Source organism: Simochromis diagramma, unplaced genomic scaffold (genome assembly GCF_900408965.1).
Source record: "Simochromis diagramma unplaced genomic scaffold, fSimDia1.1 OVJJ01000596.1, whole genome shotgun sequence".
Lineage (NCBI taxonomy): Eukaryota > Metazoa > Chordata > Actinopteri > Cichliformes > Cichlidae > Simochromis > Simochromis diagramma.
This window is the reverse complement of record NW_024387245.1, coordinates 6,778,837-6,806,743: the sequence shown is the minus strand read 5'-3', so window position 1 is coordinate 6,806,743 and position 27,907 is coordinate 6,778,837. Positions and strand designations below refer to the sequence as shown.

The following is a 27,907-nucleotide window of genomic DNA, read 5'->3' as shown; positions in this document are numbered from 1 at the left end:
ATTTTGCAGCTTCACTTCGTTTGTGTGGTAATGGATTTGGAAGCGGGTTTTGAGCGCGTGAGCTGGGGTGTATCTGAATATCAAGAAACACCGCCACCTGCTGTTCAAACCAATGAACTTCCAGATGAATATTATAATGAAACATGTGATCCAATTCCAGCATATACACTTTATTAAAAACATTAGAAGCAGAGCCCCCCCCCCCAAATTTAAGAGCCCGATGGTGGTTGAGTTAAATTGCTGGCTCAGTGCTCACACGCATGAGCTGGTGGGGTGTTTGAATCTCATGTATGTTTTATGTAGCACCGCCACCTGCTGTTCAAACCGATAAACTACCAGATGAGGTTGAATACATATATAAATAAAAACATTCAAGTGAAGTAGTTTCTACCATGTTTGGTGAGAGCACTGCAGAGTAGGCTGTCAGTTCAGGTCCTGTGTTGCTTGGCTGGACAGCTACTGTTATTACAACCTTCTGTTTAATATCAGCATCAAGTGAATGGACAACAGTTTGCTTTTTATATATAATCTGTATGTAAACAAATACAGACTTTTATTGAAAACTGTCAAATATGTACACACATGTAAAAATACGGAAAAATAAAGTGGGTTATTAACATCAACACAGATGTATTATGTCATGAGCTCTCCTCAGATCAAAGCACAAAATAATTATCAGTCTAATTATGCACATTTTTGCCATTTAAGCAAAAACAAAACATGCATATTCAATGAACTGTGAAAACAGACCATATATGATGCGCACAGTGAGGACAATGATTGGGAAACCTCAGCAGGATGAAAGTGTTTATGGAAGTTGCTGTGATTGCACAGTTAGCATTCCCAAAGAGCTTTCAGCTGGAGCCAATGGAATAATCACCAATTTAAGTTCACTAAGGCATTACACATTTTTTAAAAAAAGGGTAAATAACAAAGCACATGACTTCTATAGTGAAACAAACAACCACAAAAGAGCAGGGTTCACTAAAAGACACTATAAGTAGAGACTGGCAGCAAAGACGATGTCTCTCTTGATCTTTGTTATTCCTGCAGGGAGAGAAACACAATTCAAACTCTGTCACAACTTTTACATGAACAATTACAGAATCTAGTTTTGGCTTCTTCATAAAACGTAAATGGTTTGTTAAAAACATGCACTAAATGCATGCACTAAATAAAGTTTATGATGCACAGGTGTACTGTCAATGTAGTTTTAACAATACAAAAATAAATCTAACAAAAACCAACAGAAAACAGTGAAAAATGTCCAACTTTTTAAGGATTTATCATGTTAGACTACATTTAGAAAGGGAGCTAATATTCATTCAAATGAAAAATTGGTGCAATGTGTTTCCTACCTTCAGCAAACTTATTCTCCAGCTCTGTGTTGCCGATGGCTTTAGATGCAGAGCACATTTGTCTCAGGACCTCCTCCAGACGACGCATGCAACGGATGATGCTCCCTAAACAGAAATCCAGAGTGTAGATACATGTGTTAGAAATCTTAGACAGATATAAAGATATATATAATCAATCTATATTTTTTTGAGAGTAAATGTGTTCACTTTGTATCAAATAACTCATCTGACCCACAAAATCTGCCTCAAATAGAAAATATTTCCTGATACTGGAGAAAGGAACCAATAAATTGTGATCTTAATAATTAAACACCTGCAGATTGTAAGAGAAGTAACAAACCTTCAAAGACGTCGGTCATTTTGCAGATTTGAGCAAACGTGGCCCCGTTGGCCCAGGCATAAACCACGTCCATTAGGTGGGGTTTAAATTGGTTCAGATAGCTCTCTTCGTCCACCTCCAGCTTGGCGTCTGCTGACACTTTGGCGATGCGCTTTGCACATTCCTGAACACAACAGAAACAGTGATGCTTTCATTTCTACTAAAGTTCACGCATTTAACAAGATACAGCTCCACTCTGATGCCGTCTCACCTGCATCTGTCTCAGCGGTGCAGCGAGCTGCTCAGTTAGTTTTGGCATCTCGCTGGCCTGGAGGAAAAAAACACAACATCTAAATAATTATTACAAGTACCATATAAATGTTAATGTTATTAAATCATAATACAGCATAACTCCTGCACGCATGTCTAAGTTTTTCAGAAAATACAGGAGGAATACAAGGAGGAAAGACATCAGTAATTATCTTAGCGAAGCATCAAATAAATTTGTGGAGGTTTATGAGGAAATTCCCAAACAATCTGAAGTCCATCCTTCTACAGTGAGGAAGATTATTCATTATCAAATGGAAAGACAGTTGCCAGGTGGGCATCCAAGCTAAATTCACAGCAAGGTCAGAATATGCAATGATCAGGGAAACTGCAAAAAATCCAAGAGCTGCATCTCACTCTATGGGAGTGTTGGCATGTTAAAGGCCCAAATTTCATGGGCCTTTCAATTAAATTAGAAAAAGAATGAACAAGTATGGCTTGTATGGAAGGACTACAAGGAGAAAGTGACTTCCCTCTAGGAAGAACATGGATAAGGTTTGCAAAGTTGCACAAAAAAAAAATGACTCATCAAGGAACCAAAGCATATCAGCAGCTCATATCACCTCTCACTAACTGGCAGGAGCGTAATGGGGGGGTCATGACTTTGCCTAATTTTACAGCCACTGTACCTGGGCACTTTGTAGTCATTGAATCAAGCACGATCTCCACTGTATATCGAAGTATCCTAGAATCAAATGCAAGTCTCCGTCTCACAACAATTTGAGATACTAATGTTATTTTCATCAGAAAACTTAGGGCCTCCTAGGCTGCCGGTATCACAGCCACATCTGCTCTGTAAATATTTATTGTGGTCTGGATTTTTATTTTTCAATACAGCAGTATTGAAATCAGGTGGTATTTATACATATTCTAGTGTGCTATTTTGCATCCGAGCAGCTGTTTGGTCTGCAGATGCAAACTAATATTAACATGCACTTGATCTCAGCGAATATCTGTTTGGTGGCTCCTCTGAGAAGCTAATGTGCAGGATTAGAGGTATGTTCATGTCTGCAAGTTATCGAGAAGGTGATGAACTTGGCTCAATAAGTAACAAATGTACAATTTATTTTCAGGTGTTCTTCCGACCAACGCTGAAGTCCTTTAAAAACATGCTAATTGGCTAAAGTCCCCATCATCAACAGCTAAAATAGCAGCAGGTCGTCTTTAAAGACAACAGCTGTGCACTCACATGCGCACCGGATTTATTGGAAACATGACAGCTGCTTGTCATTATTCCCTGTGTAAACATTTGAAGCTGGCTAATAAGAGACAGTCGGATATGGGATTGAGGTCAGAATTTTCCTGTTCACAGGACTGAGCTAATGAGAAACCAATGAAAGTCTGTTTAAACATGTGCTGATGCTGGATCAACCTATTTTGAGAGTTTGGTGTTTGCTTTGACTGTAAAGCAGGAGAAGAAGCCAAGAATGTGAAAGCAGCTCGAACTTACAGGAATGGGAATAAGGTGTTTATATTAGTGTTCGGGAAAAGATGAATCTTTGTACATAGAGTGAGTGATGCATTTGTGTTTGTTTGTCCCTACGTTTTCCTGGAAGACAAAGCAGCACAGCAGGGCGGTGGCTTGCTCAACTGTCAGATCATTGAAGAGACCGTTGAACATCATCTCAGTCAGCAGGAGCTCGTCGGCACTGGAGATATTTATACAGAAACTTAATTATATAATGACTTTGTTTCAATATCTTGATCTTTTGAAAACAGCAGCTATAAAAGAAATGTGAGGTGGAACACGGAGTAAGAATCTGCTTTTTTATGCTAAATATCTAATTGTAAGACATCAAAACAAAAGCTAGGAATAGGAACTTTAGGTAACTCACGTAACCCCAGTTCTCAGGGTAGCATGAGTGAGATGCCCTTTTTGCTGGGGTGAAGTGAGAAAAACTGCTTATCTTTAAAAAAAAAAAAAAAAATTTAAAAAAAATGGCCACATAGTAGTGCAAGCTTCATAAGGTTGGGTGGCTGTCCAACGTGGTCATTTCAATCATTAGCCAATCAGGATTGTTGTAATGGAATAAGGCTTTTAAGGAATACGCAAGCAGGTGCATCCCATGCTGAGACATCTCACTCATGCTGCTGTGAGAGCCGGGGTTACACAAGTAACCTGAAGTTTTCAGGTTCATCCATACAGACACAGCTCAAACATTTTCTTCACTGTCCCAGCTTTGTGAGTGTGTGCCCCGCCCTCCCCTACCTGCTAATTTCACAGGCGACCCGCCCTTTCATCTCAATGACGTCAGAGGGACTGGCAAAGCCAAGTCTTCGAAGAACTCTCTTTCTGCACTTCAGCTGGTCCATCTGCAAGATGGTTCGAGCTTTTTTGAGGTCTCGCTTGGCTGTTCGAACATCTGCTGCGATCTGAAACACACACACACAGTTATGTTATGCAAATTTCTTCATTTTTAACTTGTTGAACTTTGATTTCAGGGTTTCTTAAAGTCTCAAAAAGCTGTGTGATAGGTTCCAGTTTAGCACATCAGAAAACTTCAAGCAACTTTAGCTGTCAGAGTGATGAAGAGGAATGTGAAAGACAATTGCATCAGATGTTCATGTGCATGCTTATCTCATACCAACTATTTAATTTATCCACTTCAACCTCTTCTACTTTGTTTAACACACACACACAAAGACTTCACCAGCACTGCTCATCGATCAAAGAAAGAAGCAAAGACTTCTCTGTAATGGTGACTGGATGTGTCGGTAAAGATAAGTGACATCACAGGAACACTTAAATCTAAAGCTAAGACTTTTTAGTGCTTGTGCATCTGTAAGATGTGCTGAGTTCAGCCAGTGCTACCTGTTTGGCTAAACAAATAATATAAATGAGACATCAGAAATGGTAGCATCTGTAAAAACCAATAAAAAGATGAACCTGAGGATTAGCAGCAGTTTTGTTTCATTTTGGTGTTCAAAGAAAGCAAAATTAAATTTACTGGACCTCTGAATGTAGGAATAACATTCACAAGCGGTCATTTTTCCTGTTTGCCTGTATGCACATATTTGACCACAACTGAACAGAAAAATCCAATAAAAAGAAATCAAGTCTCATCTAACAAAAGGTACTTTTTGTAGATAAACAGGAAAGTTCAAACACTGAGAAATTAGAGTGTTTAGCTGTTATTTGTTATAGTAACCTGTTGTGGTATAGACAATACACCCCAATATCAATCAAAGCTACCAATAAATAACCCTAACCAAAAGTGATGTTTTGTTCCAACACAAAGGTGATCGACAAATAAATACTTTGTTAGTACCTTGTTGCGATATATGACCCCCACAGGGTAGTAACAAAGTGTTCAACAGTGTAAGAACCTTTGAATTCACTGAAACAGTGCTCAGAGTCGCTTCCAGAGAAGCCATGATCAAAACCATTACCAAGTCAGAGAAAAAGCAAAGAACAACAGGTTATAAATAAAAATGGCAAACTGGAGACCAATACACACACTCATTAACTCAGTCCTAGCCTTCAGGCAGTTAATTCTCACACTCTTTATTTTCACACTCTTGATCAGCGGTGTGATGAGGCAACTGGTTAAAACCAGCCACATAGTTGTTCCCGACCGTATAGCATTACTCACGCTTACTAGTTTACAGCTGACACAGTGGATACCCCAGTGACAGTGATGTTTACTTACGCAAACATCACTTACCAGGCAAACACAAATGCAAATCATGCCACTACAAGCTAGGTTAGCTCAGTTTGCCACCATTTAGTTATGCTCTCATAAGGCCTGACAATTAGCAGGACATCCCATGGCTTGAAATTTGACAAAGTTTCTCACCAGAGCTTTCTTCTCACAGAGAGAATAGACAGATTCCAAGTTGGGGTCACTGTGCAGGGGATGGGTGTACATGCGGTGCTCAAAGGCCTCAATCTTCTGAATAACTTTCTTTAATGCAGGGTCTTTGATGCCCATGTCATCTATGGGGTCAAGCAGAGGAACACCATCTGGAAAACGTTTCTGCACCTCCTGTGGACAAAATGATTGGAGGAAAAAAAAAAATGTAAATGATTCACACTAATATCTTCAACACCTTGAGAAATGGCTCTACTTTGTACCTGTATGGACTTGAGCATGAGCTGTCTGTTGTCATAGGGCCTCAGGTCTTTGGGGATGTAAAGACGAACTGAGCTGACAGAAGTGAGGAGATGGAGCATCACTGGAACCACCTGGGCAGAAAAAGGTGATTTTAATTATGGCGCTCCCATTTGTGTATATGAAGTTATGTGTGTTCTTGCGATTGCTCCACCCACCTGCATCTCTCCAGTCTCCCCTGGAGCGGCAGGTTTAGCAGCTTCAGTTGCAGCATCTTTCACACTGTCCTTACTACAGTGGACCAAAACCTCCACGACATACAGCGGCTCTGAGTCTGTAGTCGTCTAAATGGGAAATGTGTGTTAGTCATAGCCACGGGACCTTGGATTCATCTACAGGTGCCACTAACTTACCTTAACATTAGTCTTCTTGCAAAAGTTTACAACCACTCCCCAGCCAAAGTCAGCATCCTCATTTTTTACCTGACAGATGAAAATACAGACTTGTTAAATGATGTGAAAATCTTCCATTATTACTGCTGGTCTAAGCGTAAAGCAGTACCTTGACAAGTCGCCCAGGCTGTAAGAAGGGCAAGCAGTATTTGGGTTTGTGGATGAACTCCTGGATTTCTTTACTCAGTTTGGCCAGCTGCTGTCTGATTTTAAAGTAAGTGACCACACTCTCTTCATTGGGAATCTCAATGGTGTGGTACTGCTCCTCCAACTTCTTAATTTCTGCACAAAAACAGTCATTTTAGATTCATCTTAGAACTAGATCACACGTAATTCATACCAGACAACTGAAGATGACACTTTAAACAGTCATCATACTACAAATATACATATACATGCTATTGAAGTCCGTGATTGCTATTTGTGTTCATATTTGTATGTCTGTCAGTTACTACCCAAGTGTGTAGTGTGAACAAGTGCATACAGAAATGCTTACTCTCCACTACACCAGGCAAAGCCCTGTAGTGTTGGAACTGGTAGAAAGACTTCTCCAGCATGTATTCTGGGTTGATCTCCTCCACACGCAGCAGGTTGAGCACCATGTTGTAGGTTAAGTGGAAGGCACTGTTCAAAGGATCTGCAGAGCCCTGCACAGCAGGATTAAAATGGTTAAAATGATTAAAATGTCAGTGATTCCTGACAAAGAACAACTTAAGAATCACTTCTAAAACTTTGGATTCAGTGGTTAAAATAATGCTAGGGACTAAAAAACCTGAAAGTGATGGTAAAAAGCATTTGCAGCAGCCTGGTTAACAGTACCTTGAGTAGCTGTTTACCCACAGCTGGGCTCATCTTCTCATCCACCATGAAAATAACAATCCCTCTGTCGTCCATTCCTCTCCTCCCAGCACGCCCAGACATCTGGATATACTCACCTGATGTTATCTAGACAAGGTGGGAAGATAAATTATATTATAGAACGTCTATGTACATGTGAAATATATGTACAACTGAGAAACTGGTTAAAACAGCATAAATGAAGGTGGAAAAAACAAAACACTGAACATCTGCATATTTATTCAGTTACTGCCTAGGCAATTATCTGCATTGCTATGAATCTACATCACTCATCTACTGTTCATTGAATCACACATGGCACTGACTAAGCTCCACATTTTTACCTCTCTTTGCAAAAAAAACCAAACACGAGTTTAAATGATCAGATCTTCATTTCACACATTCTTCAGAGCAGCTCTTGAGTTGGAAGAGAGTTTTTTGAAGAATGAAGGTGAAGTGTGAGTGCCTGCGTGGAGTTTTGGCACCATCAGAGGCAACAGATGTTTCTGATGAACCTCTTGGAGGGCAGTTTCACTCTCTCTCGCTCATTCTCTTTAATCCCTAGAGCACCCCCTTGTAAACAATATGTGGCTGTTTATGTGCCAATACAAGCTGCAACGCTTGAAGACCTTATAAAGGCTTCAGAGCAACATGCTACATAACAACTGCACACTTGACAGAGCAGCTTTAAAGCACAATTTATGGCGAGCTCTGCATTTTACTGGCCTCAAACAGAAGCCATAGACAGACAGATATCTTTCTGGAAGTGCAACTTTTCCAAACATCCATACTAATACTGCTGCTGAGAAAATTCTGTATTAAAGACATAAAAGAGGGGGAGACCATTGTGTTTGACTGCGTGAACTTACAAAGCGGTGATTCTTGCCATCAAACTTGCGTGCACTGGTGAAGAGCACAGTGCGAGCTGGCATGTTGATGCCCATGGCGAATGTCTCTGTGGCAAACAAGGCCTGCAATGGAAATAAGGAGCATTAAGCTCATCTCAATATTTACATTTTATCACTTACAAATAGACACTGATGAAACTGCATCCTCGAGGACTAATAAACATGTTCAAAGTGTTCCTCATAAAACATTTGGAAAGCCATTTTCTTTCAAGTGCAAAAAGATTGGAGCCGCCAAGAACAGCCGATCAGGCACAAATCTTAAAAAACAAACAAACAAAAAGAAAAACCAACACAAAAGCAGGATTTCCCGTAAAGGAAAGTTTCCAGTCTGCATTGACTAAATCTTAAAGTTGTGATAAAAAGCCTTTGATAATTACCTGACTTGTGTCTAAGTCTGGATTACAACACGCTGAAACATCTGCTTCTCCAGATGTAAGAGTATTTCTAATTATGTTCTTTTATTTGCCTCCATTTTAGCACATTTTCTTCATTTCACAGTGTTACTGCCATAACAACCAGAAATGACCAACAGCTAAAGTGTAACTCTGTAGTTAAAGTAAAAAGACTGAAGACAAGACTGAAGACAGGCACACATCATCATGAACTGGACGACTGGTTACTTTAAAGATTAGTTTTAATTACACTTGAACAGACTCTCTCAAGGATTCCATGTCAACATATTCATCAAATCCATTAATATGACTCTGTACTAAACTTTTGCGCAAATTAAGTATTTCCCCTAAACGTCTGTTACAAACACACTTTTGAAATTTTCAGTCCTGCAGAGGCAGACAAATCTCATTAAAGTTAGAATCACCAGTACCTTGAGGAGGCCTTCAGAAAAGAGGATCTCTATGGTCTCTTTCAGGATGGGCAGTAGGCCTCCATGATGGATCCCTATCCCCCTCTTTAACAGTGGCAGCACATGCTCGACCTGAAGAACACAAACAAGCTCATTACTGTTGAACTTCTTACTCAGTGACCGTTTTGATCACAGCTGACGAAACCAAAACCAACGTAACCCTTGTAATGGAAAAGTGTGTGGTAGGGTTGTGCTTTGCTGTTGCTCGTGTTGTACCCAATAACAGCTACTAACGCTGTTACTGGGTACAGGACTGATTTTAACAGGACTCATCACAGCAGGAAACAGTGAAGCTTTTTGCTAAGATTTTACAAGGTGTTAAGATCAGGTTCAAAAACCATGCTTTAAATCAATAAACAAACCCTTGACAAGCTCAGAGAAAGCTGAGCGTGAGAGCATGTAGAAACACTTACCTGAGGCAGTTTCTTGTCCTCATCTGATAGACAGTCCACTGCATTGTTGAAAACCTCCTCCACCAGACGTTTCTCATCATCTGTAACAAAGAAAGGAGTCTAGTTTGAGTGATTTTAAAATATTATTCAACACATAATTAATCCTGGGAAATGTGGGGTTAACGTGGACCAATGGAGATAGGGGGTTTTGGGGAAATGCCTACAGAGAAACATCAACCACTCAGGAATTGTGCAAGTCTCTGTTGACTTTGGAGTTTTTGTGCCAAACACATTATAGTATTTGCTGTTGCTGGTGGGCGGTCTGTGTCCATCTCAGTCCATGTGGACTGGCCCTCATTCATGGAACCACTTCAAGTCCAATAATTACATTTGTAAGGGAATTTTGCTGTAGCTAAAAGCATAAACAAATAAAATACTGAAAACTTCTTTCTTGCAAGTCTTGCAACATCAAAGGTGTTGACAACTTTATCTCCTTTTTCTGACGTCAGACTGTGTGCTGTGTTACTGTTTGTAGGCCTCTGGTTGGCCAGCATTTCTAGATGATCAGAGTTATATCACCACCTGTTGCTTCGGCATCAACAGCATGCCAAAAATGTTTTGCATTTTCATGTGGAGAGATATTTTTCAAAACAAACATGGAAAAAACCTCATTTTAAATAAGACCTGTATATATGTGGATATACCCTTTTTCTCCAGTCTACTGAAATTATCTCAGTATCTACAATTTTTCTTAAGAAAAACAAAAAACAAAAGCTTTACTGAAACCACAAGAACACAAGAAACTTGTGAAAACGAGGAACTGTCTTTGGCACAGTGTCTCCATTTGTTTTGTGCAATACTGATAAATGTTTGTCAATCTGCACGGGATTTCAGAGCTGGAAGAGCTCAGTGTGAAAACAAACCTTCTCATTTATAATAATGTCACCGGGCAGAAAAAACAAACTGAAATGGGGAAGGAAAAGATCTCCCACTTAAGATTTGACGAGCATGTTTGACTTGGAGCAGGTGGATGTGAGCCAAGCTCAGTCTGCTGCTGGACTGTCTCCAATCATGCGGAGATTTATTCTTATGAAGCAACTCCTCCACTTATCCACTGGACCAAACAGCAGCACCAACAGTGAAGGCACAATAAGCTACACTGATGGCACTCACTGGGTGAGGAGGATAAAATTACATTCCCTGCCAACAATTTAGCAATGTTGATTTATTTGCCAAATCTCATCTTCTTCCCCCGCTCTCTGAACAGTTTGTCACAAAAACAGGTGGTGTTGATGTTTCAGTTGGCAAAGAAAATCCATTTGCCATCTCAAAAATCTGCTCACTGACTGGTCTTGTGACCTGACACCTCATAAGTGACAAATGCAGTGAAGCTATTGGTCAAAAAAAGCAACATCACTGTATAATAATATTCTCATGATCAAATTATAAAAAGTCAATCATTTCTAATCTTATTAGAGGAAAAAATAAGCTTTTAATCTGTAATATTCAGAACTTGACTGACAAAGAGTCTGACCTCACCTCATTCAGCACACAGAGCTACAAGCCAAATGCCAGAAACACATCCTTTGATATTAATCTATCAGCTTAGGTGTCAGCAGTAAACTTTCAATTATTCACACATTGCACTTATCAAACAGCACGTTTGCAAAGGCCTCCTCAAAGTCTATCGGTGCTTTCATGACTACAAACAACTTAACTTGACTGACTATACTGCTACTCTCACCAGAGACATGGCCGCACGCTTTCGTGGGGAAAATACTGACACACACACACAGATTAGAGAGTTTCCAGGAATGCACATACCTCTGTTAAAGTCCAGTTTAGCCACCTGCAGAGCATAGGCCTCACACTCTTTCTTACTGAAGCTGAAAATAATCACTGGCTGGAAGTTCCTCTCCATGATCATCTTCACTATCTTGAACACGCTTGATGGGCCTGATTAAAGTACAAAGACATGCAATCTTATATGAATTACTGAATCAAAGATTTTTACATTAAAATCCAGCAAACCCACACACCTTTAGTGCCTCCTTTCCTTCCTTTTGGATCCCACTTGGCACCTCCGCTGCTGCCCCCAGAATCCCCAGCATCTCTCAGCACCTGCATAGCTGTGTTGAAATTGTCCTCTCTGAATTCTCCCTGGAGAAAAATACAAACACAAAAAAACGTCATGAATTATACATTACCTTATAGCGGCTGTTTCTAATTGGTGCATCCAAATTTAGAATACACAAATTGTTATTTTAGCCCCACTTGTGTAAAGCAGAATTATCAGTGAAGGAGATGAAGCTGAGTCCAAAGAGTTATTCATTCATTTCTTCTGAAAAGCCCTAATGAGTGTTGTCCTTACATTTTCATCAACAACCAGGTGGAGTCCATCACCCCCTGCTGGAAAGATATAGTGTTGCAGTGGAGTGGGGCGGTAGTCTGTGTAGACCACATGGCATGGCTACAGGAGACATTAGAAAAGGATAAATCAATAAACATAAAAACAAAGAAAAACTACCCTAAGTCACTCATTTAAACTGTCACCTTCTCACTTAGGAACATTATAAGAACTTTAATTATACTATGAGGCAGTACAACATCCCACCTGCTTGTGTAAGTGACAAATCCACTCAGCAAACTGTTTGGCATTGGGGATGGTGGCTGACAGGAAAACATAATGCACATTATCGGGAAGAAGAATGATGGTCTCCTCCCACACCACGCCACGCTCTGAAATACACAGACCAGTGAGACGTGTTACCAACCAAAAGCCGTCATGTGACATTTTTTTTAACCACAGGGTTAAAATAAACTTTAATTCAACTGAGCCTTAAGTGCTGCTGTTGAGAAATCAGTAAATGAAAAGTCGACAAAGAAGGTATAAACACTGATTTTTCATGCAATTGTTTTACTTTGCTTCCATTTTCATTCACTGCCTCAACTGCACCAGACTACAGGAAATAAAACGCTAGAAAACATGTTAACGTGTTTACTTTCCTGTGTTTTCTCTATTTCAAATATATATATTTAATTTGACAACATGCCATGTGCAATTTTTTTCAACAGCGTATTAGTAATCTTAGAACATATATTGTATGGACAATTGAAAGCTGCAGGTCCACACCTCCTAATCTTTGAATTCAGACATTTCTGGTGTTACTGCAGGTGTGTAAAATCATTCCTAAAGCCATGCAGTCTGCCTTTGTAAAACTAAAATGAAAGGGTTGTTCTAAAGGGCTCACTGAATTTGAATGTGATGCTGTAATAGGATGCTAACGTTGCAGCGAGTCACTGTGTGAGGGATCCAAGTCAAGTATCCATCCATAACTTACTCATGAATTCTGTTTGTACCCAGGAGAAAATCTATTTGATTCTTGGATGTTCAAAACACACTGATCTGTAATTTTACAGATCGTCTGCATCACTTTTCTATTTTACACCCACCCGTGTCTCTCATGTAATGGATCTCATCGAAGATGACCCACGCCACTTCCCTCATGATCTCAGAGCCTCGGTACAGCATGCTCCTCAGAATCTGGGAGAGAAGAAGTTTATTATTGACCGACCTCTGGATTGAGCAGCATCAAAAAACACTCTTCAATAAGGATATAACTAGCAAATGTAATAATGTCTCAACTCCACACAAAATTGTTTTTTTTTACCTCTGTTGTCATGACGAGGCAAGAGGCAGTGGGGTTGATGGTGACGTCACCTGTCATCAGTCCTACATCTTGAAACTCTTCGTACATCTCTCTGTACTTCTGGTTGGAGAGAGCCTTGATGGGGCTGGTGAAGATCACTCTCTGCTTCTCCCTGAGAGCCAGCGCAATGGCATATCTGCAGAAAGATATCAGAGAAAGCTATTAAAAAATGTTTCTAAAGAACTATGAACACCTACTGAGCACAATTGCTGACCAGTCTTCATGTTTTAGTTCATATTAAATGAAAAATGTTTAGAATACCCGTTTTGTTTTGGTTCAGTGTTATGATCAATCAGTGGGCTATAAAGGTTCATAATATCTCTCAGTGCTGCTTTCCAGCGTGTCAGTACATTTACCAAGAAGGCACTGATACAGCACAACAGTGAGTATCATCTCTAGTCTCTATAAACTGTTAATGGTCAGCATCACATTTTCTGTAGTTTGAGTTTAAATTCTAAGCTGTATTTTAGCCAAATATAATCAACTGGAATGAGGAAAAATGTGATCGCTCAGTATAAATTGTTTACTGATGACACTTACTCAGCACAAACAGTCTTCCCTGCAGAGGTGTGTGCAGACACAAGCACAGACTGGTTGTTGTCAATACATAATATGGCCTCCCGCTGGAAGGGATCGAGAACGAAAGGGTACTCCTGCAAGACGAGTAAGATGTATCAGAACAAAAGGAAAGCAATCCCACGGTAATGTCAGTTCGTGAAAACTCAGACTAAGGCCCCTTATACCTTGGCTGCTTTTCCCACTCGTGGTTTCAGAGGTTTATATTCCTCACTGGCAGGAAGAGCAACCTGTCAGGGAAGTACAGAAATGGCAACAGTTATCACTATTTTTTCTGCTTGTTTATTTAAAAATGAATAAAATTCTTAAAAAACCAAACAAAAAACAACAGATTTTCTTTACCTCATGTGAACATCCTTCCACTGTTTCCACCTGCTCCACCTTCACCTGAGGCATAAATTCTGCAAGACTGAAAAAAGAAAGAAGAAATAGAACAAACTCGGATGTGAATGAACTCACATAATCAAAATGTTTATCAGAGGGAAAGTGTGATTCGTGTGGAAAACGACACTCAAGCCTGACATTAACTGGCATAATGTGAGCTTATAACCAGCTCTTGTTGTTTAGCTGGGTCCTGTCAGCTGTCCAGAGACAGGAAGGTTGTATGTCTAATATGCTGACAATAACTGTGATGATATCAGGAATAATAAGCATAATTATGCACATTTTCATGTGTTAGAGCGCGCTCTTCGGAGCACAGGTGAGGAGGAAGAGGATGACATTTTATCCAGTTGCAGGTTGCATTCTCTTTCCTTCACATTTTCACTTCATTGGTGTAGAGGAGCCCTTCTCAGAGAACATCTGAAATAACATTTTGATGATGACACCTCCTATATTTCTAATTAGAATATGACAATCATATGTAAGCCCTGTGATAGACTGGTGATATGTGCAGTAACCCACATCTCATGATATGAGACCTGGGATAAGCTGCTCGATGATAAATGCGTGGATAAACATTCACAAGCAGGGATAATTTAAATATTTCTAATAATATGAAGCTGGTTTTACATCACTTTTTTTATGCTGCTGAGCATTTTAATAACTGTGTCCACTAACACCCTGCATGAACACAACAAAGCTTCCCCTCTTACTTTAGTTCATTCGCCGAAACTGCCTCATGTCGAGGTTTCTTCACAAACACCACCTCCTCTCCACCATCACTGTCTGCCTCTCTCTTGACTCGGGCAGACGGACCGACATCTCTGTCTGTTTCATTTTTGGCTGCAGCTTTCCTATAGAGAGCAGAAACACACGAGCTGTTAGCCAACATGCACGATTCACCAATGAAGGGCACACAAACACTTAACTACAAGAGAAATGGTCTCAGAGTCATATATGCCATAATATTGTTAACTTTAAGCCCAATAAGCCTTTTTTTGTCCGGTGTTACTATGACTGGCACGAGCACCCATGGCACTACCGTCCTCGCGGAGAAAAAAACTTTCGAAAACAAACACAAAAATTTTCTCCAGAAAATACATATTTACCCCGGTTCTGCCGCCACACTCGACGGTACTTTTTTATTTGTGGTATTTTGTTGTTCATCGTCAAACACGCTGAACAAACCGTCTCCAAAGGTGTCAGCCATGTTTGTTAGGGGCACACTTCCCACAATACAGCACGAGGTTGTTTTCGGGTACTACTTCCGCTACGGCAACCGTGCGGGGCAAAAGGGGAGAAAACGTTTTCTCAGGTTCGCTCTTGATTTGATATCTTTACATCTGTCCGGCAATTCGCCGATGTCTTCCCATCACTCAGGCACATAAAGGACTCAAAAGCGGGCAGCGTTTGGATGACCTAATGGGGGGGAAGAAGAAGAAATCGCCACCGCAAGCAAGTGCTCCGGCCGCACCGAGCCGGAGCGGTGGGGCTGCAGCGGGGAATGGAGTGGCCGAGGAGCCGAGGAAACAGGCAGCCACCAGCAAGCCGGCTAAAGACAGCAAATCTAAAGGTGAAAATCACTCACAGTGTGAACATTTCACTCTACGGTTAAGGCGTTTGCACTGTATTTTCACTCCAATTAATAAGATTTTAGTATGAATTTAGCAGGCAGAAATATGGAGCATGACATGGGTTAATCACACATATTTTCCTGTACTATTACTGGATTTACTTTTTTTTAACATCAACAGGGGCGATTCTAGGTTCAAACTTTTAGGGGGGCTCAGCTCCCAATCATAATGTCATGCATGTAGTGCCTTGTAATTAATATTAATGGAATATACTGTTTCCAAATGAAGTTGAAGAACCATTTGTGTTTCCAAATGAAGTTAAACAACCATTTGTGGCAAAACACATAAGATGAGAATCATGCACAGCATTATTTCAGTCTCTTAATCACATAGAGGCGGTCCACTAAATCATCAAGCACTTTACCTTCCTCTTGTGTTGGGATCGACACTGATCCATTTTTAGATTTTAAAAGCATAAAAGTGCCTTTTAAATTGGCTTATTACATGAAGCCTTTTTGACTTTGTCGGAATCTCTGTTTAAACAAAAGAAAAGAAAATTTAATTTCACTAAATTACAAAAAGCTCTGGCGAAAATTGTGACCTTTGTGTTGTTGGGGTCGGTTTCAACCCAGTTATAATATAAGACAATAAAACAATAATTAGTGCCAAAACGGAAATCATAAACACACTGTGAGCTCACTAACACAGTCAGAGAGAAGTTAGGGGCTTCTCTCTTTAACTGTTTGTCTCCTTCCCTGAACAAACAGCCCCCTTTATCCCCACTGCTTCCCTGACACGGTCATCCGGATGGAAATGGACAGATGTGTACAGAACAACTCAGTTTAGTCGGTGCCTGGCAGAATACACATCTTCTCTTGAGGTTCATGTTACCGTTTTTGTTTTTGTGGGGTTTTTTTTTAGATAACGTGAGATATGCTGTAAAACGATAGGGTCTGGGGGCCATGCCAAAAAATTAAATCAATATTATCTTGGATAAGGTAACTGATAGGTAACAAACATATTGGAGGATGAAACAGTGTTTTCAGGGTATTTTGGGGGATATTTTCCAGCCTGTAAAACAATAAACCTGTTAGTAAATCAGTGACATGGTTTATTTATTTATTTTAAACGTGAATAGTGGATTAACTTGAAGTCTGACGCAGTGGTGTCTGTTTGTTGCTCTGTCTGTCCTCACTCCAGCTCCGAAGACCTACAGTCTTACCAACACCGCCCAGGTGGACACTGGTGGGGTCTCCGATAAGTCCATTCTTAAAGTAAGTCAAAAATCGTATTATATTGTGTCAAGTAGCTTTCACGTTTAAAAAAACAACTTGTATTATTATAACACTGGGTGTGATTTTTACCTTTCAATAAAGGTTGCTATCCAAGCTGACCTGGAGAAGAAGATTATCAAATTGATCAATGAGTTCAGACAGGAGAATGGCGACAAGGGGCCCATATCAGGAAGACTTACAAGCAAGAAGTTGCTGGTAAATACAAAACACTTTGGTTCCTTCCAGCTGACTCACACTGAGTTTTAGTGTTTTGCATCCCTGCTGTTTTTCTCCTGATGTGCTTTCAGGACCTGTACACAGCTCTACAGAAGTTTAACTTTAAAAGGGAGCACATTGAAGAGGCGATGAAGAGTAGCATCCTGTACGGAGGAGATCTCCATTCTGCTCTCGACTGGCTCTGCCTCAACCTTAAAGATGGTAATACGGCATCAGCAGGCATCCAAACATCATTATCGTCATCATCATCGTGGGAGTCCTTAAAGGTAGAAGAGTAACTTTCTGGATTTATGATCTGTTTTGTTAGAGGAGCTGCCAGATGGTTTTAGCCAGCAGATGCAGGAGGAGAGTCAGAAGAACCGGCCTCGATTTCAGCCTCCAGTCCAGCAGAAACCTGCAGCTCAGAGCCCTAAAGTGTCAAACAACACCACCCGCAGAGAGATCACCAAGGTTTGTACAGAGAGGGTGTGTTCGACGAAAAGGAGGTGTTCTGTCAAATAGTTTCTAAGTGTGTGTGTGGTGCTTGGCAGGCCACAGAGAAGGATGAAGCTGCCAGCATGAAGGATTGGATCTTAAGGTATGCAGAACAAAGCAGTGAAGAGGAAGAGGAGGAAGAGGAAGGTGGGAAGAAGACATGCAATCCTGAACTGGAAGAGAAGTTTGATCCAGTAAGTACAATCAGAGCCACTGAATTCTGAGATTCTCTTTATTTACAATTATAAGAGAAAACAGACACATATTCCAAAATGTTAAACTAAGGCTATGAGATGAAATGTGATCGTCTTTTGAAGTAAATGTCATTTAGGAAGCTGATTTTTCATTAATATGTCTGTATTCTTTTTTGCTGTGTAGAATGACAGGTATTTGATACTGACTGCTCAGCTGTTTGACGCTAAAGAAATGGCAGCTGCTGCCAAGACCAAAGCAGACAAGGCGGGCCAGAGGATGGCACAGGACAGGATACGCATCATACAGCAAGGTGTGTGTGCGTGTACATAAAACTAAGACAAAGCTGTAAACTCATTTTGCAAAAGAAAGCGTTTACACACACTCACAGGCCACTTCATTAGGTACAGTTTGCTTGTATCAGGTTGGACCCCTTTTGCATCCAGAGCTGCCTTCTTCGTGGCATATATTCAGCCAGGTGCTGGAAACATTCCCCAGACATTTTATCCATATTGATATGACAGCATCACACAGTTGCTGCAGGAAGCTTCCATCACAAGATGGGCACACTGTGGTCATAAAGGGATGGACAACATGTGGTGTTTAAATGATGCTTAAATGGTTCCACAGGGCTCAAAGTGTGGCAAGGAATTATCCCCACGCTATTACCATCACCAGCCTGAGTCACTGACACAAGGCAGGATGGATCCATGCTTTTATGCTGTTTACTCCAAATTCTGAGCCTACCATCCGAATGTAGCAGAAGAAGTCAAGACTTATTAGGCTGGGTGATAATTAGGTGACAGGAGTGGAATCTGGTGGGGTCTTCCACTGCTGTAGTCCATCTGCTTCAAAGTTTGACATTTCGTGCATTCCCAGATGATCTTCTGCATACCTTGGTTGTAACAAGTGTCTGTTTGAGGTACTCTTGTCTTTCTATCAGCACAGAGCAGTTTCTGGCCATTCTACACTGACCTCTGACCTTTGGCATCAACATGGCATTTTCACCCAGAGGCCTGCTTCTCACTGGATCCTTTCAGTTTTTCAGATCATTCTCTGTAAGCCCTGAAGATGGTTGTGCACATGAGCAATCTGAATGATCAGATGGTACCAACATGCTCGCTTTGAACTCCAGGAAGGTGTTTTGACCATGTTTGAATTACTGCCATGTGATTGGCTGATGACATGTTTGTGTTAAGAAAGCAGTTGAACGGGTGTCCCCAATGAAGTGGCCTGTGAGTGTATACTGTTTCCTGTGGGGATATTTAAGATATATATATTTTTTAAATTGAACACAGTGTTTTTATTTTCTAGAAATGAAGCAGCTGGAGTCCCACCCTATGTTCAATCCAGCCATAAAAGTGGTGGACGCCCCTCAAAAAGAAAAGAAAATACTTCCTGCGAAGGAGGACAAAGAAGAGCTCGGCTTTAGTTTATTTGAACAAGCTGAGAAGGACCCGCCGGCTGAGAAAGGTACACGGGTACACTTTGTGAGCCAAACTGACACATAATAGAGGCTGTGCGTGTTTTATGCATCGTACAGTAGCTTTAGGGAATGTCACAGTTCAGGAAATTGTGTGCAACTGCAACTGCAAAAGCATGCTTTATGGATTTAAAAAAATCCATTCACAAAACTGAATAACATGTAAATGTGAGTTTGTCCTCAATGATGATCTCTGCTCATGGTTTGGGTGAATCGTAATAATCTGCACAGGTGGTCAAAGACGTTGAGGGAAAATGTCCTTCATTTGTGTAAGGTAGAAACGTGTAGGATGTTTATGTTGTTCACAAAGGTGCACAGAAGAGGAAACATTTTTTTTACACGTTATTCAAAGGGGACCTACTATGCCAAGTTTACTTTTTTTCACTTATGTGCTAATAGTGTGGCTTTGCAGGATTGATGGTTCATAATAATCCTTCTTTATCTTATACTGGACCTTAGTGCAACTGATCATTTCATCTGCAGTCTGAAAGAAGTCATTGTTGCCACGTTTAATCAGCATCCAGCGCGTTTAATGAACGCATCAGCTGATTTACTGTAAATAAGGACAAGCATTAAAATGTGCACTGTAAGATCCCTTTGAGAATCTGACCTTTTCTTACTTTTCTTTCTTGCAGTTGTGAAGAAGAATGAGCCCAAGGACATCCGCAACTTTGACTACACGGCTCGCAGCTGGACCGGAAAGTCTCCCAAACAGTTCCTTATTGACTGGGTCCGAAAGAACCTGCCAAAAAGCCCGCCGCCTGCTTTTCATAAGGTTGCTTGCGGCAGATACTGGAGATGCAAGTGAGTGTGTCTCCGTGCTTCTGGTTTTTGGTTCACGTACTTGGCTGTTTCACGTATTCCAAGTGATGTCTTTGCCTCAGAGTGCGTGTTCAGAGGCCAGATGATGTTCTGGAAGTTTGTCCCACCATCCTGACAGAGGACAGCATGCAAGCTCAACATCTGGGAGCCACTCTGGCACTCTACAACCTGGTTAAAGGACAGGTAACAGTCACAGCATACATGATGCAGTAGTTTTAGGGGTTTGGCCTGCTACATTTTGGCTTTGTTTTATTCGTCTTATGTGCGTGCAGTGAATTCTCTCCCCTGTTATTCTCTCACAAAGTCGGTGCACCAGCTGCTTCCTCCAACCTACAGAGATGTGTGGCTGGAGTGGAGAGACAGCGAGCAGCAGCAAGAGGAGGAGAGCCGCACTGCTGCCAACAAACCTCGAGACCAGTTCATCTCCCGCCTGCTGATCAGACTCAAACAGCAGCAGAACCAGAGCCAACGGCAAGAGTCTCAGTCCCAAGGGAAGCATGCATCGAGCGCAGATGGTGATGAAGAGCCAGAAGAATCATGGGAGAATTTGGCCGGTCTCGATATCGGGGAGAAAAGACAAGAGCAGGAGGACAAGAGTGAGAAAAGAGGTGGGAGGAGGGAGGTAGCTGATCTGGAGGCAGCCAGAGAGCTCTTATTAAAGCTGAAGAAGTCACCGCTCGCCCGCAAACTGCAGGTAAATACGCTTGAACTTCTCCACGTTTGCACTGAATGAAGCCGTGTTATTAAACGTGCGTCCCACCTTCAAGGCAGAGCGAGAGCAGCTTCCCGTCTTTCAGCACCGACATCGAGTCCTTGAGGCTTTGCAGCGCCACCCTGTGGTGGTGGTGGCCGGCGAGACTGGTAGTGGGAAGAGCACTCAGATTCCTCAGTTTCTCCTGGAGGACCTGTTGATCGGGGGAACAGCGGCACAGCCCTGCAACATCGTGGTGACTCAGCCACGCAGAATATCTGCCATGAGTCTGGCGTGCAGAGTCAGCCAGGAGCTAGGCTGTGAGGATGGACCAGGGTCGAAGGTGAAAATGCTTCTTTTTTTCTACATGTTTATCACACCGTAGCCTGCTGTACTGACCCCGTTTCATCTTGAATTTAGTCGTCATTGTGCGGGTACCAGATCCGGATGGAGAATCAGTCCGGAGACTGGACGCGCCTGCTGTACTGTACCACTGGAGTTCTGCTGAGGAAGCTACAGCACGACCGGCACCTCACCTCTCTCACTCACATCATCGTAGACGAGGTACTTACTTACAGCTATGGATGCATTTCTTCTCATCCTCCTCCTTCTTCTTCTAATTCAGCATATTAAACTCCATCCTCTCAGGTCCATGAGCGCAGTGTCCAGTCAGACTTCCTGCTAACCATCCTAAAGGATGTTGTGATGAAGAGATCTGATCTGCAGCTGATCCTCATGAGTGCCACGGTGGATTGTGACAAGTTCTCCAACTATTTCAACCGCTGCCCAGTGATCAGCATTCCTGGCAGGACCTTCCCAGTGGAGGTAAGACAAGCTTTACCAGTTTGTTTTCATTCAGCATTCAACCGTGGACTCCAGGGGTATAAGCACTGGAGGACTTTTCTTTTTTAAGTCAGTAAGTTATGAAGTTGTCTTGTTAGCCTATCCTTCCTGTTATTCTGCTGTCTGTCATTTCTGACCTTAGGCATGACCAGAGTATCTCTAAACTTTTAGTTGCTGTAAATCTTGAGGCTTTCAAAGATTTTTTTCTACTCTTGTCTCCGTTTAATGTCAACGAGAGTGGATATCTTTAACATTTCAGTCCCACTCACCTGCTGCTCTAAAACGTTTGTTTACAAGGGGGAGCCAATTGGAAAAAAGATAACTTAAGGGAGGAGGAGCTAAATTGGCTTGCTACTGACGATTGATTGAGGCGCTGCTCCAAATCCAGGGTTACTGGGAATGAGGCTACTCTAAATAAAATTATCCATCCATCAATTTTCTTCCACTTATCTGTGTCCGGGTCCCCAGATAAACACCGAATTAATTAACGTGTCCTGGGTCTACCCCCGGAGCATCCTCCTGCTAGAACATTCCCGGAACATCTCATCCTAATCAGATGCCTGAACTACCTCAACTTGCTCCTTTCAATGTTAACGAGTAGCGGTTTTACTCTTGAATGAGTGAACTCCTCACCCTAAATCTAAGGGAGAGGCTAGCCATCCTTCGTAGAAAGCCCAAAATGATAAAACTGCAAATAACGCTGAATATCAGGGATGACCTGTATTTGTTTCTGGCCACCATGAATGAAAGTAGGGAGCAAGGATAAGGCCAAGAAGCTTAAACGTTTTCAACAATGTGTGTGTCTTTGTTTATTCCTTCAGGTGTTTCATTTGGAGGACATAGTGGAGCAGACGGGATACGTCTTAGAAAAGGACTCAGAGTACAGCCAGAAAATTCTTGAAGAAGAAGAGGAAGTGACAATCTCTGTCACACAAAAAGGTGGCAAGACTTTGCAGCACCAGGTAATGTCGGCTCTCCTTACCATTTTGTCTTGTCCTTTTATGCCTCACCAGGACTCTGAAACAAGAGTGGACTGTCACTGTCCTGTAAATTATTCCTAAGTATGAGCTCATCAATGTGCGCCCCGTTGTTCCAGGAAGTGATAGTGAGGGACTCGTCCTCGGGCTGGGACCTGGGTCCTGACCTCGACCACTTCAGCAGCAGGACCCGACATGTGCTGCAGTATATGAACCCTAATAAGATCAACATGGACTTGCTTGTTGACCTCATAGACTACCTAGGTACACAAACTGGCAGCATTTGTCACGGATTCATTCATGTTCTCTATATTAAATATGAAATATCCAGGGGGGGGGTTTGGTTTGTTTTTTAAAAATTTGTCCTGTTTTGCTGTTGGTGCCGCTGCCAGACAAAGCTCCACAGTTTGTGGATGTGGATGGAGCCATTCTCGTGTTCCTGCCAGGTTTGGCTCATATCCAGCAGCTGTTCGACCTGCTGTCCTCAGACAAGAGGTTTCGGGATAAAACCAGGTGGCGTGCACACACTGATCAGTAATCTAAAAGAAGTGGTGACACAAACTTTCCCCCTGCCTCACTGTCACGTTTGTCTGTCTTGAAGGTACCGGATTGTTGCTCTACACTCGACCCTCTCGTCGAAGGATCAGGCCGCTGCCTTTACAGTGCCCCCTAGTGGGGTTAGAAAGGTACTTCAAAATGTTCTACAATCATAGAAACAGTCAAAGAAATATTACGTGAATTGTATTTCGCATCATAACTGATCCTTCCATGTGTTAAACAGAACAAAAATCCTGTCTCTGCTTTGTGTCACTTTTAGATAGTGTTGTCGACTAACATTGCCGAGACAGGTGTGACGATTCCTGATGTTGTGTTCGTCATCGACACTGGGAAGACCAAAGAAAATAAGTAAGACCTCAAGAACAGCAACAGAAATGGATCTTGTCCAGTATGTTCAAATCCACAAAAGTTGGAAAGTTGTGCAAAATGTAAAAAAATCACAAAAAAGAATGTAATGATTTACAAATCTCATAAAGCCGCAATTTTATTCACAATAGAACAGAGAAAACAAATGTTTAAATTGGAGAAATGTACCAACATTTGAAATCTTTTATACGGTCAAATATGAGATTTGCAGATCCTTGAATTCTGTTTTTTATTTAAATTTTACACAGAGTCCCAACGTTGTTGGAGTTTGGTTGTCTTTTTATTAGTGGGAAGACAATAAAGATATTGGACAGTTTTTGACCACGTGGCACTAGATAATAAACAAAAAAATTACCCCAAATCTCTCAACCAGATTTTATTGTATCATGTCATTTAGGAATTTTTAGGAAAAGATGACACAAACATGAATAATAAGTACCTGCTTGTGTGTTACATGCATAGACATAACTAACTCCACTCTGTCGTCATCTTTCAGGTATCACGAGAGCAGCCAGATGAGTTCCCTGGTGGAAACGTTTATTTCCAAAGCCAGCGCCCTCCAGAGGCAGGGAAGAGCAGGACGTGTCAGAAATGGCTTCTGCTTCAGGCTCTATCCAAAATACAGGTATGAAGCTCATCGTCCAGTAATGCAGAGAGCTGGATGGAACCAAGTCCAGAAAGCAAGAAATACTTCCTTATATCATCTTATCAAGAATGCAGTCAGCAGAAAAGACAGTAAGCAAAACCTTTCCAGTTTTAGGTCATGTGCTAATTTGTTGTGCTCTTTTTTTTTTTATTTTTTTATTTTTTTTTTTAAACACCCTCCTAAATTTAGGTTTGATATCTTCATGGATTACTCCATTCCAGAGATTCTGCGGGTCCCACTTGAGGAGCTTTGTCTCCATATCATGGTATCTACACCGTTCTGATTCGCACAGAAACAAAAATTCCCACACCGGGAAATCACTTGACTCCTCTTCCTCCTGTCCGGTAGAAATGTCAGTACGGCTCCCCGGAGGACTTTCTGAGCCGCGCCCTGGATGCTCCTCAGCCCCAGTCGGTCAGCAATGCTGTAAACCTGCTGAGGAAGATCGGAGCGTGTCACCCTGATGATCACATCCTCACCCCTCTTGGACACCATTTGGCGAGCCTGCCGGTCAACGTGAAGATCGGCAAGATGCTCATCTACGGAGCCATCCTGGGCTGCCTGGAGCCCATAGTAAGTCTAACTGTGCTGTGTGGTTGGTTCCAAGCGTGTGAGGATAACATCTTGTTTTGTTGAACTGTTTTAAAACGTCTTAATGCATTTTCAATCATCCAGGTAAATAAATCTCCAAAAGTTGATTCTGTTCATCTGGACGTAGCGTTTTCAAGTGACTTATACGGGATATGACACATACGGGATCACTACAGGTGATCCCGTATGTTTTGTTTCATATCTTCCAACTAATCTTAACTAGAGACTTGTTTCAGGCAATCATCGCGGCAGCCATCACAGAGAAGTCTCCTTTCTTCACACCAATGAATAGAAAAGAAGAAGCGAACCTGGCCAAAGCTGCACTGGCAATAGCCAACTCCGATCACCTGACCATCTACAACGCATACCTGGGGTACGAACCAGTCTGAAGATTTTAAAAAGGCGTGGGTTTAATAATTTTATTAGAGGAAATGATTCCCGAATCATTTCCTCTTTCTTTGACAGTAACATTAGATATGCATTATTTTAGATTTCTTTGTGGTTGTGAGTCATCAGGAGACATTCTACATCTATTAAAAGAGCAGCCTGAAAAGAAGCCAGGAGGCCCATTACGATAAAAGTCAGGACATTCAGGGAGGCTATTTGTTACTTACTTGTGTCCATCATCATACTTTCAGGTGGAAGAACTCACAGACTGACGGCTCGAGAGGAGAAATGTCCTACTGTAGGAAACATTTTCTTAATCGAACGGCTCTCATTACAATAGAGGTAAAGATTTGAGTCCACTGCACGTTCATTACTTCATTTTTTATTAGGATTAGTTTTTCTTCTTCCATCTAATTCCATGTCGCTGACTCCATCTTCCCTGCAGGATGTGAAGCGCGAGCTGATGAAGATGATGGAGCAGGTGGGTTTCTGGTCGTCTCGCTCCTCGTCCTCCTCCAGCTTAAAGTCGCAGGCGGCCTCTATGTCCAAGCAGCAGATCTCTGTCCTGAATGCTGTGCTGACTGCTGGACTCTATGACAACGTGGCCCGGGTTTTATGTACCCCTTCTGTGGACGTGCTTGAGCGCGTGGCCTGCACAGTGGAGACGCCTCAGGGCAAGGCTCAGGTCCACTTTTCCTCTGTTAACCGCAACCTGCAGACGCACGGCTGGCTGCTGTACCAGGAGAAGGTATGGATGAAGAGTGTGTGTGTGTGTGTGCACGCGTGTGCGAAGGCCTTATCGGTGATTCACACTTGTGTTAAAAACATGTTTGTTTGTTTTTATCCGCAGGTGAAATACACTAAGATCTACCTTCGAGACACCACTCTGATTTCTCCTTTCCCCATGCTGCTGTTTGGAGGCGACATTGATGTTCAGCACAGAGAGAGGCTCATCACCTTGGATGGATGGATTCATTTCCAGGTCAGAGGTCACGGGGATTACTTTAGGATTAGTTTAATATAGCTTCCATTTGAGGCAATTTGAGTAGAGTGAACTCATTGTCATGTTCAAGAAACCAGTTTGATGATTTGAGTTTTGTGACATGGTATGTTCAACAGAAGATGGTACACTGATGGTACAAAATATCCTCCACACCATCACATCACCACCATGCTTTGGTGTTGTTCGCACCAAATTTTGACCCCTACCATCTGCAAAAGTAGAAATAGAAAAATGCTGCCCGTCTGTTCTCAATTTCTGCTGTTGCAAGCTTTTGTCTAATTTTGGTGAGATTTTGTGAACTGTTGCCTCAGTTTGTTGTTTTCCAGCAGTTTTCAGCAGTTTAGATCAGCAGATCTAAACTGTGTTACTGAAAAGTGCTGCAGAATTAAGTTCTCTTTGTGTCGCTCTCGTTAAAAGGCTCCTGTGCGGATCGGTGTGATCTTCAAACACTTGAGAAGGTTGATGGACTCTTTGCTTGAAAGGAAGCTGGAGAACCCGAGAATGAATTTGGAGGGTAAACCGACACATTCTATCACCAAAAAACGTCTTTGTCACCACATAATGTACATAGTACATAGGAAATGAGTCGTTATACTGAGATACAGACAAGTGTATTGTTGAATTTTGTCTTTTCATTTGAGTTTTCTTCACATATTGCTGTGTGGAAATGGAATTAAACTAGCAGTGACTAAAATTGTGCCCAAGCTGCTCTGGAAACATTTAATTGTTTAATCGCTTAGCCGAGCTACATACAGACAGATCTAACTCAGTGTTCTTGATGTAGGTGAGGCGACAATCCGGATAATTCTGGATCTGATCAAGTCAGAGTATGCTGCGTAACAACAAAGCAACTGAGGATCTGAACCCCACTCCAGTATGCAGAATAAACACCGTTACGATGCGTAGCAGCCAGTGGACAGAGGAAGTGACCCTTCCCAGGAACTCTTTACTCACATTGAGGAGGACTGTACAATTTGAGATGCATAAAGTCATGTTGAAATGTACGGAAAAAAAAAAGCAAACAAGACCACAAATAAAATAAAGCTGATTTGTTTTATATTTGAAATGGTTATTTTGTCATGGATGATGATCATGGGAAAATATTATAGCTAACATACAACCTGTATAAACACAGGGATCAGAAAGAGCCTCAATTTACAGTGCTGTGGAAAAGCCTTGAGCCACCTCTCATTTCTGTAGTCGAATCTACAAAAAATGCCAAAGAAAACACAGATTAACAGGCATAAAATAGTGTTTTTGAACCCAAAGAGCTATTTGCTGAAAACTTAGCATATATAGAAAACTGTACAGAGGAGGACAAAAGCAGTTGCAGGTATAAAAACTATCTACAGCAGATTAACAGTATCTGAGAGTCATGTCCTTAGAATACGACAAGATCCAAAGAGCTGACACAGGAGACAAGAGAGGGATCTTCAGATGATTTATCTACTGTTTGCCAAAGCCCCATCAGGAATGGTCTTGGTGGCTGTCAAGAAGTCATTCATAAGGAAGGAAATGGGGAGAAAAGGCTGAGGTGTGCCAAACTGCACAAAAACTGGAATCAAGATGAGAGAGGTGCCTACAACCACCTGTATGTAGCTCTAGCTGCATCTTG

The 27,907-nt window shown here is 41.6% G+C and overlaps 2 protein-coding genes across 2 annotated transcripts; one reads left to right on the top strand and one right to left on the bottom strand.

The window, feature by feature from the left end:
- Positions 1 to 512: 512 nt before the first annotated feature.
- On the bottom strand, positions 513 to 15,384 carry mtrex (Mtr4 exosome RNA helicase). The gene is made up of 27 exons (XM_040000804.1): positions 15,284 to 15,384; positions 14,888 to 15,028; positions 14,136 to 14,202; positions 13,961 to 14,023; positions 13,758 to 13,870; positions 13,179 to 13,353; positions 12,961 to 13,051; positions 12,122 to 12,246; positions 11,879 to 11,977; positions 11,547 to 11,667; positions 11,332 to 11,463; positions 9,529 to 9,608; positions 9,077 to 9,187; positions 8,215 to 8,316; positions 7,328 to 7,453; positions 7,005 to 7,155; positions 6,618 to 6,790; positions 6,470 to 6,538; positions 6,275 to 6,400; positions 6,080 to 6,190; positions 5,802 to 5,990; positions 4,214 to 4,377; positions 3,548 to 3,653; positions 1,949 to 2,005; positions 1,699 to 1,861; positions 1,359 to 1,463; positions 513 to 1,047 (listed from the first exon to the last, which is right to left on the bottom strand). Exons 1-27 carry the CDS (start codon positions 15,382 to 15,384, stop codon positions 995 to 997), a joined length of 3,114 nt encoding a protein of 1,037 aa, XP_039856738.1. The 3' UTR covers positions 513 to 994.
- On the top strand, positions 15,381 to 27,298 carry dhx29 (DEAH (Asp-Glu-Ala-His) box polypeptide 29). The gene is made up of 28 exons (XM_040000803.1): positions 15,381 to 15,747; positions 16,949 to 17,022; positions 17,125 to 17,238; positions 17,331 to 17,460; positions 17,567 to 17,709; positions 17,790 to 17,927; positions 18,112 to 18,238; positions 19,240 to 19,398; positions 20,044 to 20,212; positions 20,293 to 20,413; positions 20,535 to 20,924; positions 20,998 to 21,264; positions 21,342 to 21,485; positions 21,570 to 21,746; positions 22,586 to 22,726; positions 22,861 to 23,005; positions 23,134 to 23,254; positions 23,343 to 23,427; positions 23,559 to 23,647; positions 24,162 to 24,290; positions 24,501 to 24,576; positions 24,660 to 24,884; positions 25,139 to 25,275; positions 25,541 to 25,631; positions 25,735 to 26,037; positions 26,140 to 26,271; positions 26,710 to 26,806; positions 27,077 to 27,298. Exons 1-28 carry the CDS (start codon positions 15,597 to 15,599, stop codon positions 27,130 to 27,132), a joined length of 4,131 nt encoding a protein of 1,376 aa, XP_039856737.1. The 5' UTR covers positions 15,381 to 15,596; the 3' UTR covers positions 27,133 to 27,298.
- The last annotated feature ends 609 nt before the right edge of the window (positions 27,299 to 27,907 follow it).

Coding starts and splice junctions, on each gene's coding strand:
- mtrex (XM_040000804.1), bottom strand. CDS start 15,384: ATGGCTGACACCTTTGGAGACGGTTTGTTCAGCGTGTTTGACGATGAA. Junction 15,029..15,283: donor AGTGTGGCGGCAGAACCGGG/GTAAATATGTAT, acceptor TGCTCTCTATAG/GAAAGCTGCAGCCAAAAATG. Junction 7,454..8,214: donor ATGGCAAGAATCACCGCTTT/GTAAGTTCACGC, acceptor CACCTTGTCTAG/ATAACATCAGGTGAGTATAT.
- dhx29 (XM_040000803.1), top strand. CDS start 15,597: ATGGGGGGGAAGAAGAAGAAATCGCCACCGCAAGCAAGTGCTCCGGCC. Junction 21,486..21,569: donor CTCACATCATCGTAGACGAG/GTACTTACTTAC, acceptor CCATCCTCTCAG/GTCCATGAGCGCAGTGTCCA. Junction 23,428..23,558: donor CCCCTAGTGGGGTTAGAAAG/GTACTTCAAAAT, acceptor TGTCACTTTTAG/ATAGTGTTGTCGACTAACAT.